This window comes from Ranitomeya variabilis, chromosome 6, assembly GCF_051348905.1.
Source record: "Ranitomeya variabilis isolate aRanVar5 chromosome 6, aRanVar5.hap1, whole genome shotgun sequence".
Taxonomy (NCBI): domain Eukaryota; kingdom Metazoa; phylum Chordata; class Amphibia; order Anura; family Dendrobatidae; genus Ranitomeya; species Ranitomeya variabilis.
In genome coordinates this window covers 317,830,427-317,847,064 of record NC_135237.1, presented here as the reverse complement: position 1 = coordinate 317,847,064, position 16,638 = coordinate 317,830,427, and the positions used below count along the sequence as shown (strand labels likewise).

Here is a 16,638-nt window from a genome sequence, read left to right as displayed (position 1 = left end):
ACTACTCTGCATTATAAATTTCTGTGAAGCACTTGAGCTTTCAAAGTTCTCACCACATATCTAGATAAGTTCCTTAGGGGGTCTAGTTTCCAAAATTTGGTCACTTGTGGGGGTTTCTACTGTTTAGGTACATTAGGGGTCTGCAAACGCAACATAACGCCCGCAGACAATTCTATCAAAGTCTGCATTCCAAAATGGCGCTCCTTCCCTTCCGAGCTCTGCCGTGCGCCCAAACAGTGGTTTACCCCCACATATGGGGTACCAGCATACTCAGGACAAATTGGACAACAACTTTTGGGGTCCAATTTCTCTTGTTACCCTTGTGAAAATAAAAACTTGGGGGCTAAAAAATCTTTATTGTTAAAAAATATATATTTTTTATTTTCACGACTCTGCATTATAAACTTCTGTGATGCACTTGGGCATTCAAAGTTCTCACTACACATCTAGATAAGTTCCATGGGGGGTCTAGTTTCCAAAATGGGGTCACTTTTGGGGGGTTTCTGCTGTTTAGGCACATCAGGGGCTCTCCAAACGCGACATGGCGTCCGATCTCAATTCCAGTCAATTTTGCATTGAAAAGTCAAATGGCGCTCCTTTGCTTCCGAGCTCAGCCATGCGCCCAAACAGTGGTTTACCCCCACATATGGGGTGTCGGCGTACTCAAGACAAATTGTACAACAGCTTCTGGGGTCCATTTTCTCCTGTTACCCTTGGTAAAATAAAAATTTGGAGGCAAAAAGATCATTTTTGTAGAAAAAATGCGATTTTTTTATTTTCACGGCTCTACGTTATAAACTTCTGTGAAGCACCTGGGGGTTTAAAGTGCTCACCACACATCTAGATAAGTTCCTTAAGGGGTCTAGTTTCCAAAATGGTGTCATATGTGGGGGGTCTCTACTGTTTAGGCACATCAGCGGCTCTCCAAACGTGACATGGCGTCCGATCTCAATTCCAGCCAATTCTACATTGAAAAAGTAAAACGACACTCCTTCTCTTCCAAGCTCTGCGGTGCGCCCAAACAGTGGTTTACCCCCATATATGGGGTATCGACGTACTCAGGAGAAATTGCACAACAACTTTTGTGGTCTAATTTCTCCTGTTACCCTTGTGAAAATAAAAATTTGGGGGCAAAAAGATCATTTTTGTAGAAAAAATGAGATTTTTTATTTTCACGGCTCTACGTTATAAACTTCTGTGAAGCACTTGGGGGTTCAAAGTGCTCACCACACATCTAGATAAGTTCCTTGGGGGGTCTAGTTTCCAAAATGGTATCACTTGTGGGGGGTTTCCACTGTTTAGGCACATCAGGGACTCTCCAAACGCGACATGGCATCCGATCTCAATTCCAGCCAATTCTGCATTGAAAAAGTCAAACGGTGCTCCTTCACTTCCAAGCTCTGCGGTGCGCCCAAACAGTGGTTTACCTCCACATATGGGGTATCGACGTACTCAGGAGAAATTGCACAACAACTTTTGTGGTCTAATTTCTCCTGTTACCCCTGTGAAAATAAAAATTTGGGGGCAAAAAGATCATTTTTGTAGAAAAAATGAGATTTTTTATTTTCACGGCTCTACGTTATAAACTTCTGTGAAGCACTTGGGGGTTCAAAGTGCTCACCACACATCTAGATAAGTTCCTTGGGGGGTCTAGTTTCCAAAATGGTATCACTTGTGGGGGGTTTCCACTGTTTAGGCACATCAGGGACTCTCCAAACGCGACATGGCATCCGATCTCAATTCCAGCCAATTCTGCATTGAAAAAGTCAAACGGTGCTCCTTCACTTCCAAGCTCTGCGGTGCGCCCAAACAGTGGTTTACCTCCACATATGGGGTATCGACGTACTCAGGAGAAATTGCACAACAACTTTTGTGGTCTAATTTCTCCTGTTACCCTTGTGAAAATAAGAATTTGTGGGCGAAAAAATCATTTTTGTGAAAACAAATGCGATTTTTTATTTTCACGGCTCTACGTTATAAACTTCTGTGAAGCACTTGGGGGTTCAAAGTGCTCACCACACATCTAGATAAGTTCCTTGGGGGGTCTAGTTTCCAAAATGGTGTCACTTGTGGGGGGTTTCCACTGTTTAGGCACATTAGGGGCTCTCCAAACGCGACATGGCGTCCGATCTCAATTCCAGCCAATTCTGCATTGAAACAGTCAAACGGTGCTCCTTCACTTCCAAGCTCTGCGGTGCACCCAAACAGTGGTTTACCTCCACATATGGGGTATCGGCGTACTCAGGAAAAATTGCACAACAAAATTTGTGGTTAAATTTCTGTTTTTACACTTGTGAAAATTAAAAAAAATGGTTCTGAAGTAAAATGTTTGCAAAAAAAAGTAAAATGTTAATTTTTTTCTTCCACATTGTTTTAGTTCCTGTGAAGTACGTAAAGGGTTAATAAACTTCTTGAATGTGGTTTTGAGCAGCTTGAGGGGTGCAGTTTTTAGAATGGTGTCACACTTGGTTATTTTCTATCATATAGACCCCTCAAAATCACTTCAAAGGTGATGTGGTCCCTAAAAAAAACATGGTGTTGTAAAAATGAGAAATTGCTGGTCAACTTTTAACCCTTATAACTCCCTAACAAAAAAAAAAATTGTTTCCAAAATTGTGCTGATGTAAAGTAGACATGTGAGAAATGTTATTTATTAACTATTTTTTGTGACATATCTCTCTGATTTAAGGGCATAAAAATACAAAGTTTGAAAATTGCAAAATTTTAAAAATTTTCGCCATATTTCCATTTTTTTCATAAATAATCGCAAGTAATATCGAAGAAATGTTACCACTAACTTGAAGTACAACATGTCACGAAAAAACAATCTCAGAATCAGCGGGATCCGATAAAGCGTTCCAGAGTTATAACCTCATAAAGTGACACTGGTCAGAATTGTAAAAATTGGCTCGGTCATTAAGTACCAAATTGGCTGTCACTAAGGGGTTAAATAAAAATAAATACATTTATACTTCCCTAACGCCCATTCCATTGAAGCCAACGTCTTCTGTAATAAAACAAAAACAAACAACAATATCCCTCACCTATCCGCTGTTTTCTCTCACACTGTAATCCACGTCTGGGGATAAACAGTTTTCAACCTGGATGGTGCCAAGATGTGACCGTCTAGGCTGAAAACCACTGATGAATGATCTGATGCGTGCGCAGCATCAGTGAGAAGCGTGACCTCATCGAGGCTACCATGGGTCAGTGAGGCTGCATTTCCAGTCGGGCTGAACTCCGGTGACCTCAGCACCGTGAGAAAAAGTCAGTGACTTCACCACAGTACAGCTCAGTGAGTATAACAGATTACTGTGAGAAATCTGCGGTGAACTCACTGACTTTTTCTCACGGTGCTGAGGTCACCGCAGTTCAGCCCAGCAGGGAACGCAGCATCACAGACCCATGGTAACCTCGATGATGTGACCGCTGCTCACTAATGATACTGAAGCTCATTCATCGGTGATAAAACTATTTATCCCCAGACATTGATTACGCCATGAGACAGAACATCGGACTGGTGAGGGATATTGTCACGGGGAGACTAGGTGAGCGAGAGCTAATAACCCGGGCCCCTGCAATTTCCCTCAGACTAGGGAAATCCTGACTGACCCTCTACCTGGAGTTTACACTGATGGTGTGCATGTCCAGGCCTCGAACCTCACCCTGTCTCCTGTTTCAACCCTAGGCTGAAACCTCCGCCCACCACCCAGTGAAGAGGTAATACACCAATACCCACAGTTAGCACAGACAAGGATAAAGGAAAATATACACCACGCCGCAGTCACTCAGGAATACACTATAAATGTGCAGGGCAAAATAAATACAAATATAGGTAGGAGTAAATAAGACTAAGGAAAATACACCACCAGCAACGAATCTCCAACAACCAGCTCTCCACTCCAGACCGAGATAACAACGCACAAGACAGAAGCTATAATCGGCGACGCCCAGTGATCAGGAAAACTATTTAAAGGCAATGGGCATGGCCCAGCTTCCAATCCGAGGATCAGGTAAATTAACCCCGGAACAGCTAGATAAAATCTAGCCGACGCCAATGAGCAAATAGTGGTCAAAAGCGGAATTACCGCTGTCTGTCGAATGACCTGGTCTGAACAGCGTCCGACATGACAGATATTGCTTTTGTTTTATTACAGGAGACAAGGGCTTCAATGGAATGGGCGTTAGGTAACTGTTTGTTATTTTTAATTAAAAATGGTAAAGTGTGGTTTGTTTATTTCAAATAAAGGATTTTATTCTGGCTGTGTTTATTTACAACATAACTATAGGATTAACCCCTTCGCGCCATGCGCCGTACTAGTATTGCGCTGCCGGCACTGCATTTGTGCCAGCCGCAGTACTAGTACGGCGCACCGATCACCGCGGTCTCACGCTGAGCGCCGATGTGATCGGGTGCGGGTGTCAGCTGTATATGACAGCTGACACCCCGCAGCAATGCCCACGATCGGCGCTAGCGCCGATCGCGGGCATTTAACCCCTCTGATGCCGCTGTCAGTAGTGACAGCGGCATAGAGGGGGATCCCTGTGCTCTCCCACCGGAGCAACGCGATGAGATCGCGTTGCTCCGGAAGGAGTCCCCGGATCCAAGATGGCCGCGGGACTCCTTCCGGGTCATAAAATGACCTGGCTTGCCGGCGCCTGCAAGAGCTGCTGAGAGCAGGCGCCGGAAAGCCTCCTAAGCTTGCCTGTCAGATCGTTGCTCTGACAGAGTGCTATGCACACTGTCAGATCAACGATCTGATGTAAGGCTACGTTCACACTAGCGTTGTGCGCTGCTGCGTCGGCGACGCAACGCACAACGCACGCAAAAACGCGGCAAAACGCACCCAAAAACGCTGCGTTTTGCGACGCATGCGTCGGTTTTTGCCGAAAATTGGACGCAAGAAAAATGCAACTTGTTGCGTTTTCTTGGTCCGACGCTTGCGGCAAAAAAGACGCATGTGTGGCACAACGCAACAAAAAAAAAACGCATGCGTCCCCCATGTTAAGTATAGGGGGCGCATGACGCATGCGTCACCGCTGCGTCGCCGACGCAAATCCGACGCACATTAGCTTAACGCTAATGTGAACGTAGCCTAATACAGTGATGTCCCACCCTGGGACAATAGTAGAAAGTTAAAAAAAAAAAAAAAAATAGAATGTATAAAAAAAATAAAAAAAAAAAAGAAATCCCCAAATAAAGGAAAAAAAAAAAAAAACATTTCCCAGTAAATCCATTTATTTATGTAAATTAAAAAAAACAATAAAAGTACACATATTTGGTATCGCCGCGTCCGTAACGACCCGCTCTATAAAACTATCCCACTAGTTAACCCCTTCAGTGAACACCGCAAAAAAAGAAAAAAAAACAAGGCAAAAAGCAACGCTTTATTATCATATAGGCGAACAAAAAGTGGAATAACACGCGATCAAAAAGACGCATATAAATAACCATGGTACCGCTGAAAACGTCATCTTGTCCCGCAAAAAGCCGCCATACAGCATAATCAGCAGAAAAATAAAAAAGTTATAGCTCTCAGAATAAAGTGATGCAAAAACAATTATTTTTTTTATATAAAATAGTTTTTATTGTGTAAAAGCGCCAAAACATAAAAAAATTATATAAATGAGGTATCGCTGTAATCGTACTGACCTGAAGAATAAAGCTGCTTTATCAATTTTAACACACGTGGAACGCTATAAACGCGCCCCCCCCCCCCCAAAGAATTTCAGGAATTGCTGGTTTTTGTTCATTCCGCCTCCCAAAAATCGGAGTAAAAAGCGATCAAAAAATGTCATGTGCCCGAAAATGTTACCAATAAAAACGTCAACTCGTCCCGCAAAAAACAAGATCTCACATGACTCTGTGGGCAAAAATATGGATAAATTATAGCTCTCAAAAAGTGGTGATGCAAAAACTATTTTTTCCAATAAAAAGCATCTTTTAGTGTGTGACGGCTGCCAATCATAAAAATCCGCCAAAAAAAATGCTATAAAAGTAAATCAAACCCCCTTCATCACCCCCTTAGTTAGGGAAAAATAATAAAATTTTAAAAAATGTATTTATTTCCATTTTCCCATTAGGGTTAGGGTTAGGGCTAGGGTTAGGGTTGGGGTTAGGGTTTCAGTTAGAATTGGGGGGTTTCCACTCTTTAGGCACATCAGGGGCTCTCCAAACGCGACATGGCGTCCGATCTCAATTCCAGCCAATTCTGCTTTGAACAAGTAAAACAGTGCTCCTTCCCTTCCGAGCTCTGCCGTGCGCCTAACAGTGGTTCCCCCCCATATACGGGGTATCAGCGTACTCAGCACAAATTGGACAACAACTTTTGTGGTCCAATTTCTCCTGTTACCCTTGGGAAAAAAAAATGTGGGGGCTAAAATATCATTTTCGTGGAAAAAAAAATATTTTTTATTTTCACGGCTCTGCGTTATAAACTGTAGTGAAACACTTGTTGGTTTAAAGTTCTCACAACACATCTAGATAAGTTCCTTGGGGGGTCTAGTTTCCAATATGGGGTCACTTGTGGGGGGTTTCTACTGTTTAGGTACATCAGGGACTCTGCAAATGCAACATGACGCCTGCAGACCAATCCATCTAAGTCTGCATTTCAAACGGCGCTCCTTCCCTTCCAATCACTGCCGTGCGCCCAAACAGTGGTTTCCCCCCATGTATGGGGTATCAGCGTACTCAGGACAAATTGGACAATAACTTTTGTGGTCCAATTTCTCCTGTTACCCTTGGGAAAAAAAAATTGCGGGCTAAAACATCATTTTGTGGAAAGAAAAAATGATTTTTTAATTTTCACGGCGCTACATTCTAAACTTTAGTGAAACAATTGGGGGTTAAAAGTGCTCACCACACATCTAGATAAGTTCCTTAGGGGTTCTTCTTTCCAAAATGGGGTCACTTGTGGGGGGTTTCTACTGTTTAGGCACATCAGAGGCTCTCCAAACGCGACATGGGTTCCGATCTCAATTCCAGCCAATTTTGCATTGAAAAGTCAAACGGCGCTCCTTCCCTTCCGAGCTCTGCCATGCGCTCAAACAGTGGTTTATCCCCATATATGAAGTATCAGCGTACTCAGGACAAATTGCAAAACAAATTTTGGGGTCCAATTTATCCTGTTACCCTTGGGAAAATAAAAAATTTGGGGCGAAAAGATCATTTTTTGTGAAAATTAATATGAAATTTTTTTTACGGCTCTACATTGTAGACTTCTGTGAAGCACTTGGAGGTTCAAAGTGCTCACCACACATCTGGATAAGTTCCTTAGGGGGTCTACTTTCCAAAATGGTGTCACTTGTGGGGGTTTCCACTGTTTAGTCACGTCAGGGGCTCTCCAATCACGACATGGGTTCCGATCTCAATTCCAGCAAATCTTGCATTGACAAGTCAAATGGCGCTCCTTCCCTTCCGAGGTCTGCCATGTGCCCAAACATTGGTGTACCCCAACATGTGGGGTATCGGCGTACTCAGGACAAATTGTTCAACGACTTTTGTGGTCCAATTTCTCCTGTTACCCTTAAGATAAAACAAATTGGATCTGAAGTAAAAATTTTGTGAAAAAAAGTGAAATGTTCAATTTTTTTTAAACATTCCAAAAATTCCTGTGAAGCACCTGAACGGTTAATAAAATTTTTGAATGTGGTTTTGAGTACCTTGAGGGGTGCAGTTTTTAGAATGGTGTCACTTTTGGGTATTTTCTGTCATATAGACCCCTCAAAGTCACTTCAAGTGTGAGGTGGTCCGTAAAAAAAATGGTTTTGCAAATTTTGTTGCAAAAATGAGAAATCGCTGTTCAACTTTTAACCCTTATAACTCCCTAACAAAAAAAAATTATGTTTCCAAAATTGTGCTGATGTAAAGCAGACATGTGGGAAATGTTGTTTATTAACTATATTATGTGATATAACTCTCTAATTTAAGGGCATAAAAACGAAAAATTTTAAAATTGCTAAATTTTCATAATTTTCGACAAATTTGTTTTTTTCACAAATAAATGCAAGTCATATCGAAGAAGTTTTCCCACTATCATGAAGTACAATATGTCACGAGAAAACAATGTCAGAATCACCAGGATCCGTTGAAGAGTTTCAGAGTTATGACCTCATAAAGTGACAGTGGTCAGAATTGTAAAAATTGGCCCTGTCACTTAGGTGAAAACAGGCTTCGGGGTGAAGGGGTTAATAATAGATAGGTGTCTTATAGACCCCTCTCCATTGCTAACCTGTGGGCTTGATGTCTCCGGACAATACAAAGGTGACAACCCCACAAGTATTACCCCACTTGCCACCACAAGGCAAGTGGGAAGAGACGGGTAAAGCGCCAGAATTGGCGCATCTAATAGATGCGCCTTTTCTGGGCACCTGCGTTCTGCTATTTTTAATCTTGAGGGGGTCAATATCCATGGCCCCTTACCAGCCTGAGAACACCGGTGCTCAGCTGTCTGCTTTAGCCAGACTGGTTGCTAAAAAAAAATGCAGAGACCCCACAGCGTTTTTTTTTACATAACTTAAATAATTGAAAAAAAAAAAACAGCGTGGGGACCCCTCTATTCTTGATAACCAGCCTTGTTGAAGCTGACAGCTGAGAGTTGCAGCCCTTAGAAGTCAGTTTTGCCTGGCTGGTTATAAAAAATACAGGGGAACCCACGCCGGATTTATTCATAGCGCAGGCGGCAGCTGATTAATTCTCCCATCAGCTGCTGCCTGCTCTCACTGTTATCAGTTGAAAATAACATTCTCCCGTGCTAGCACAGATCGCTGGCAAAGCAGGGGAGAATGATGAGTGCCGCCTTCAGCACCCGGGGCCGGGGAACAGCGCTAACTGTACCGCTGCTTAGCAGGCCCCGGTACATGTGGTACTGATGCGGCACACGGTTGCCAAAAGTGTGCCACAAGTAATTAAACACACGGACACATATCTAGTGTACTGTTTTTTCCAGTACTGAAAATATCAGGACATGTGAAACTGGCCTAATATTGATGATTTGTTTCATTATGTGACATTTTTATTTTGTTTTGATTTTTCCTAGATGTATTCTATTGCTGACAATTGTCACATTTTGATCTTTTTAGAGTATACTGATGAAGGTTGTGAGATTGAAACGTCTATGTTGCATTACTCTCTTTTGACTGCCATACAATTAAAGATGTTATACTGTTTAGCCCTATTTTGAGTGCCAAGTTTCTATATCATATACAGCCAGTATTCGACTCTACTTGAGCACCAGTTCCAGGAAGTGCTGTGATTTTTTTTTCTATATTTTAGTCTCTGATCAGTGTCATGATTCACATTTACCAATACAGGTACATCGGTTCGTGAAACTCCGCACATGGATGGCATCAGAGTGCAGTCTTTGTACTGTCTGTGATTAACATTGTAAGGGACAGATAGGATTTGGATATTATTTTTTTTAATATGTGAGAAGTCACTGACAAATATCAGATTGAAAACACTGGTGAGCAACAGGATTTTCCTAAGTGCCATTAAAATCAAGTACGACTGAATGACGCCTTACTGTAAATTCACACATCCATGGGAGTGCTACCATCCAAGAGAAACTGACCATTTTTTCCCCCTCAGGTGTCATCCCAGTTGCTTGTTTTTTCTCTCTGGAGAAGGTATATGGTCTTAACTTTTTTTTATCCATTTACATTTAACGGATCAATTAAAAACGGATGAAACACTGACGGAAACCTGAAGTACAAGGAAAGTCTTCAGAGTGCCATCCGTTTTATATGTATTCACACAGAAGGCAGAAAATAGGCCATGGTCTGAGACTCCCGGACTGGAGACCCCGATCCATGAGATGTGTATGATCAATGAAACTCTCTGGGTCTGTGCTGTCCGAGGGAAAAATGTACAGCGCTAGAGCGAGTCACACGGATGTGCGAATGAAGCCCCAGAGCTGGAAGTAACGGGAATGTAATAACAGGACACGGAGGACCGCGACAGGACACACAGAGGACCGCGACAGGACACACAGAGGACCGCGACAGGACACACAGAGGACCGCGACAGGACACACACACACGGAGGACCGTGACGGTAGGACACACACACACGGAGGACCGTGACGGTAGGACACACACACACACGGAGGACCGCGACAGGACACCCAGAGGACCGTGACAGGAAGGACACATGCACGGAGGACCGCGACAGGAGACACACACACACACACACACACACACGGAGGACCGCGACAGGAGACACACACACACGGAGGACCGCGACAGGAGACACACACACGGAGGACCGCGACAGGAGACACACACACACGGAGGACCATGACAGGAGACACACACACCGAGGACCGCGACAGGACACACAGAGGACCGCGACAGGACACACACACACGGAGGACCGTGACGGTAGGACACACACACGGAGGACCGCGACAGGAAACACAGAGGACCGTGACAGGAAGGACACATGCACGGAGGACCGCGACAGGAGACACACACACACACACACACGGAGGACCGCGACAGGAGACACACACACGGAAGACCATGACAGGAGACACACACACCGAGGACCGTGACAGGACACACAGAGGACCGTGACAGGACACACACACACGGAGGACCGTGACGGTAGGACACACACACACGGAGGACCGCGACAGGACACACAGAGGACCATGACAGGAAGGACACATGCACGGAGGACCGCGACAGGAGACACACACACACACACGGAGGACCGCGACAGGAGACACACACACACACACGGAGGACCGCGACAGGAGACACACACACACGGAGGACCGCGACAGGAGACACACACACACGGAGGACCGCGACAGGAGACACACACACACGGAGGACCGCGACAGGAGACACACACACACGGAGGACCGCGACAGGAGACACACACACACGGAGGACCGCGACAGGAGACACACACACACGGAGGACCGCGACAGGAGACACACACACGGAGGACCGCGACAGGAGACACACACACGGAGGACCGCGACAGGAGACACACACACGGAGGACCGCGACAGGAGACACACACACACGGAGGACCATGACAGGAGACACACACACACGGAGGACCATGACAGGAGACACACACACCGAGGACCGTGACAGGACACACACACACACGGAGGACCGCGACAGGACACACACACACGCGGAGGACCGTGACAGGAGACACACACACCGAGGACCGTGACAGGACACACACACACACCGAGGACCGTGACAGGACACACACACACACCGAGGACCGTGACAGGACACACACACACACACCGATGACCGTGACAGGAGACACACACACCGAGGACCGTGACAGGAGACACACACACCGAGGACCGTGACAGGACACACACACAGAGGACCGTGACAGGACACACACACACACGGAGGACCGCGACAGGACACCCAGAGGACCGTGACAGGAAGGACACATGCACGGAGGACCGCGACAGGAGACACACACACACACACACACGGAGGACCGCGACAGGAGACACACACACACGGAGGACCGCGACAGGAGACACACACACGGAGGACCGCGACAGGAGACACACACACGGAGGACCGCGACAGGAGACACACACACGGAGGACCGCGACAGGAGACACACACACACGGAGGACCATGACAGGAGACACACACACCGAGGACCGCGACAGGACACACAGAGGACCGCGACAGGACACACACACACGGAGGACCGTGACGGTAGGACACACACACGGAGGACCGCGACAGGAAACACAGAGGACCGTGACAGGAAGGACACATGCACGGAGGACCGCGACAGGAGACACACACACACACACACACACGGAGGACCGCGACAGGAGACACACACACGGAAGACCATGACAGGAGACACACACACCGAGGACCGTGACAGGACACACAGAGGACCGTGACAGGACACACAGAGGACCGTGACAGGACACACAGAGGACCGTGACAGGACACACAGAGGACCGTGACAGGACACACAGAGGACCGTGACAGGACACACACGGAGGACCGTGACGGTAGGACACACACACACGGAGGACCGCGACAGGACACACAGAGGACCATGACAGGAAGGACACATGCACGGAGGACCGCGACAGGAGACACACACACACACACACGGAGGACCGCGACAGGAGACACACACACACACACGGAGGACCGCGACAGGAGACACACACACGGAGGACCGCGACAGGAGACACACACACACGGAGGACCATGACAGGAGACACACACACACGGAGGACCATGACAGGAGACACACACACCGAGGACCGCGACAGGACACACACACACACGGAGGACCGCGACAGGACACACACACACACGGAGGACCGCGACAGGACACACACACACACACACGGAGGACCGCGACAGGAGACACACACACCGAGGACCGTGACAGGACACACACACACACACACACACCGAGGACCGCGACAGGAGACACACACACACACACACACACCGAGGACCATGACAGGACACACACACACACCGAGGACCGTGACAGGAGACACACACACACACACACACACACACACACACACACACACACAGAGGACCATGACAGGAGACACACACACCGAGGACCGTGACAGGACACACACACCGAGGACCGTGATAGGAGACACACACACGGAGGACCGTGACAGGAGACACACACACACACACACACGGAGGACCATGACAGGAGAGACACACACACACCGAGGACCATGACAGGACACACACACACAGAGGACCGTGACAGGAGACACACACACACACACACGGAGGACCATGACAGGAGACACACACACACACCGAGGACCATGACAGGACACACACACACACACACAGAGGACCATGACAGGAGACACACACACACGGAGGACCATGACAGGAGACACACACACACACACCGAGGACCGTGACAGGAGACACACACACCGAGGACCGTGACAGGACACACACACAGAGGACCGTGACAGGACACACACACACACACACGGAGGACCGCGACAGGAGACACACACACGGAGGACCATGACAGGAGACACACACACACACACACACACACACACACACACACACACACACACCGAGGACAGTGACAGGAAACACACAGCACTACATGGTATAATGGGAGTCTATGGAGAAGCCTTATGACCGGTGACAGCGGCACACGACCCACTCCCCGCCCCCCGGTCACTCACTCAGCTGTCCGCCGGTGTTGGGATTACTGATGCCCGTTGTGGGCGGAGCCCCGGCAGTCGGTCTCTCGAAATTGCCGGGATTGGAGAAGTAGTCCCGGAGCCGGGGCAGCTCCCTGCCGGTCTCCAGCAGCTCGGTGTGCAGCTCCAGAGCCGTGAGCAGCAGCTGATCCCGCAGCAACTGCGCCGCCACCGCGTCCAGCGGGACTCGCCCGGGCTCCCCGGAGAGGACAGTAAGTCGGGGCCCGGCGGTTTGCAATAAGGCGGGTTCTCCCTCGTCCAGCATATACCGGGCAGTGAGTGAAGGAACAGGTCTGGCGTCCAGTGGAGACACATCTTCCTCCTCCTCATCATCTTCTTCCTCCTCCTCCTCTTCTTCTTCAGCCTCTTCGTCTGAGTCGCTCAGAAAGGGGTTCACGCTGCTACTGCTGGTACTCGGAGCCACAAGAGCGGCGGAGCCCCCGGGAGAAACGGCTGAGGAGCCGCCCGGGCCTGGACCTGCTGCAGGGGCCGCCATCTTGTAATGAGGCGGGGATGGAGGAGGAGGACTGGAGCCACCTTCCCCTACTCCACACACAGGGGAGGAGGCTGCTGCCCACAGTGACACCTGGCACTCCCCCTGCTGTGCCCCGGGCACGCCTGGCGTCAGATCAGCGAGCAGAGAAAAACTGTAATGCGGCCGCGCCTATAATAACGGAGCATCAGTGCGACAATTCTCCAAGATCTAGAGATCCAAAGGTGCTGGACAAATCAGATGCATCACATGCAGCCCCCTTATGTTATCAGTGCATCCCACCAGATGTTTTAGCCCGAGCTGCACTCCTGGACAGATGAGCTGGATAAGTGTGGGCTGCACAGGGGGCACTGCCACCCTCACATAGGACTCTTATGGAATACAGGAAGGGGTTGCTTGTTTTTTTGTATTTGTGTTCTTTGGGTGATTTCTTTTTTCAATACTTTAAATTTAACATACTTAATCTCCATTAAGAGGATTGTAAAGTAATGACATATTTCTAGAATTTACTAGCCACACAGCTGCAGCCCACTATTGCTTGCAGCCTGCCGTCCCTTACAGTCCCCTGTCCCTTGCAGCTTGCCATCCCTTACAGTCCCCTGTCCCTTGCAGCTTGCCGTCCCTTGCAGCTTGCCGTCCCTTGCAGCCCACGGTCCCTTGCAGTCCCCTGTCCCTTGCAGTTTGCTGTCCCTTGCGGCCCGCCGTCCCTTTCAGTCCCCTGTCCCTTTCAGTCCCCTGTCCCTTTCAGTCCCCTGTCCCTTGCAGCTTGCCGTCTCTTGCAGTCCCCTGTCCCTCGCAGCCCACCGTCCCTTGCAGTCCCCTATCCCTTGCAGCCAGCCATCCCTTGCAGTCTCCTGTCCCTTACAGCTTGCCATCCCTTGCAGCCCACGGTCTCTTGCAGTCCCCTGTCCCTTGCAGCTTGCTGTCCCTTGCGTCCCGCCGTCCCTTGCAGCCCACGGTCCCTTGCAGCTTGCCGTCCCTTGCAGCCCACGGTCACTTGCAGTCCCCTGTCCCTTGCAGCTTGCTGTCCCTTGCGGCCCGCTGTCCCTTGCAGTCCCCTGTCCCTTGCAGTCCCCTGTCCCTTGCAGCTTGCCGTCTCTTGCAGTCCCCTGTCCCTCGCAGCCCACCGTCCCTTGCAGTCCCCTTGCAGCCTGCCATTCCTTGCATTCCACTGCCCCTTGCTGAGGGGGGTGCAGTGCTAGCCCAGCGCTATGGCCCCTTCTCATAGGATTGTTGATGATACCAGGAGGACATGCCATTACTTTACAACTTGGATATAACATTTTAGGGTATGTGCACACAACTTTATTATTTCAAGCAGAAGATGTGTAAGGGGTGTACCAAGACTGACTTGTACCCCTCCCTTTTTTCAAGTTAATGCAGTGTATAAGCGTGAATTGCTATGTATGTTTTACTCTGTATATATTGTCATGTTCCTGTATGCTGCTAAATGTATATGCTTTCTATTGCACAGGTGGGGAAACTGCAGTACGTAGGTTAGTCCACTAGATGGGGACACCTTAGCACACATAAGATAGTTAACCTAGGAGGGGCCAACTGTGGGTAAGACAGGAGTATTTCCTGATTGGAGTTTAGTGGGCCAGGGAGCGCAGACAGTTCAGTAGGGCATTAGATCCCGGGCAATACAGTGGGCCCGTCAAGTATGAAGCTAAGAGCCCAGCCTTCCAGGGCCTGGGAACTGAAGGAAACAGCAATAGGGGAATGCAGAGCAGCACCAAGATGTGGCAGCTTACTACATGGGCAGATGCCCTAATGTCTGATGCGAAACGGACAGGGGAACCCCTAAAGGTAGTGAAGCTGGACAGAGGAAACGCTGCAGTAGTGGACGAAATGGTACAACCAGGGAGCATTCTAGAAGAAGTAGAGAAAAGCACAGGAATAGACAAGGATGTGTACTGTGATGTTCCCTGTGAAATTGCTGTAACTGACCTGGACATACTGCAAAAGAATTCAAGTAAAGTTGTTACAAGTTGAAACTGGACTCTGTCTCTCTTTGTGTGGAACCAGCAGGAGTGAACCCACAGCAGACCAGAGGGGACCCTGACAGAAAGCGTCACAGAAGGTACGCTGCAAAGGGGACATTGTATGTATGTCGGGTGGCCAGGGTGCGCTCCATCAGCTATCACTGTGGGCCACGACTACGGCCCTGGCTCCCCTCACAGATGCTTCAGGAATGGCTCCTTTTGTCTGGCATTTAGTAATCCTGATGTAAGCAGGTGCTGAGATGCAGTACGCAGAGATCGCAGAGCAATGCGGCATAACAATATTATTTGACAATAAAGATGAAAGTAAACTCCTCACAGGGAGTTAGTACACAGTAAACAAGAATAAAAGGGAGAACAAGGATTAATGCAACAGTCTGAGGTTTAAACAGCACTTCTCGTGACTCCCGCTGGTCCTCCTTGATATACAGTCCAATGGGGGTTGTAGTACCAGCAACAGCTGGTGTAGAGTCCTGAGATGGGGTCCTCTGTCAACGGTCCGACTTCTGGCGGCAGTGCACGGTCTCCAGTTTTACCCACAGAGCCCCTAGTCCATAAGCCTGTGCAGCCAAAGTGAAAGAAGCTGCAGGTGTCCCTGTATCAGGAGTGAGCTGATGCGTGCTAGCCAGCAGAGGGAACCGCACCTCAGTGTCCTGTAACCGGCCCACACTTCTCCGTACGAGCGCTGCCCGATGTTTATCCGGGCACCCGGCGCTCTTCTCAGTCACTGTCCCGCTGGAGCACTCAGATAAGCCTGATCACGGCACGTCTCGGCTCTGCTCTACACACTGCTGCACTCTCCCTGATGATGGGGAAACTGCCTGCTACTTCGCGTGCTTTCTCCTCACCGCCCGGCTTAGCCACGCTCCCTCTCCACGTGATTAGTCATGGGGCCTCTCCGGTCCCCTATACTTTC

At 48.5% G+C, this 16,638-nt stretch overlaps 1 protein-coding gene across 5 annotated transcripts in view; it reads right to left on the bottom strand.

Annotated features, from left to right (window-relative positions):
• The window catches only part of RELCH (RAB11 binding and LisH domain, coiled-coil and HEAT repeat containing), a 204,264-nt gene extending 188,557 nt beyond the window's left edge, over positions 1–15,707 (bottom strand). For all 5 annotated transcript variants that reach the window (XR_013216939.1, XM_077269738.1, XM_077269736.1 and 2 more), the window contains exon 1: positions 13,209–15,707. Coding sequence is in view for 4 of the 5 variants with exons in the window: in XM_077269738.1 (XP_077125853.1) it covers positions 13,209–13,722 (514 nt within the window). In the remaining variant the exon portion in view is untranslated. The remainder of the gene's footprint in view (positions 1–13,208) is intronic.
• Positions 15,708–16,638: the final 931 nt, after the last annotated feature.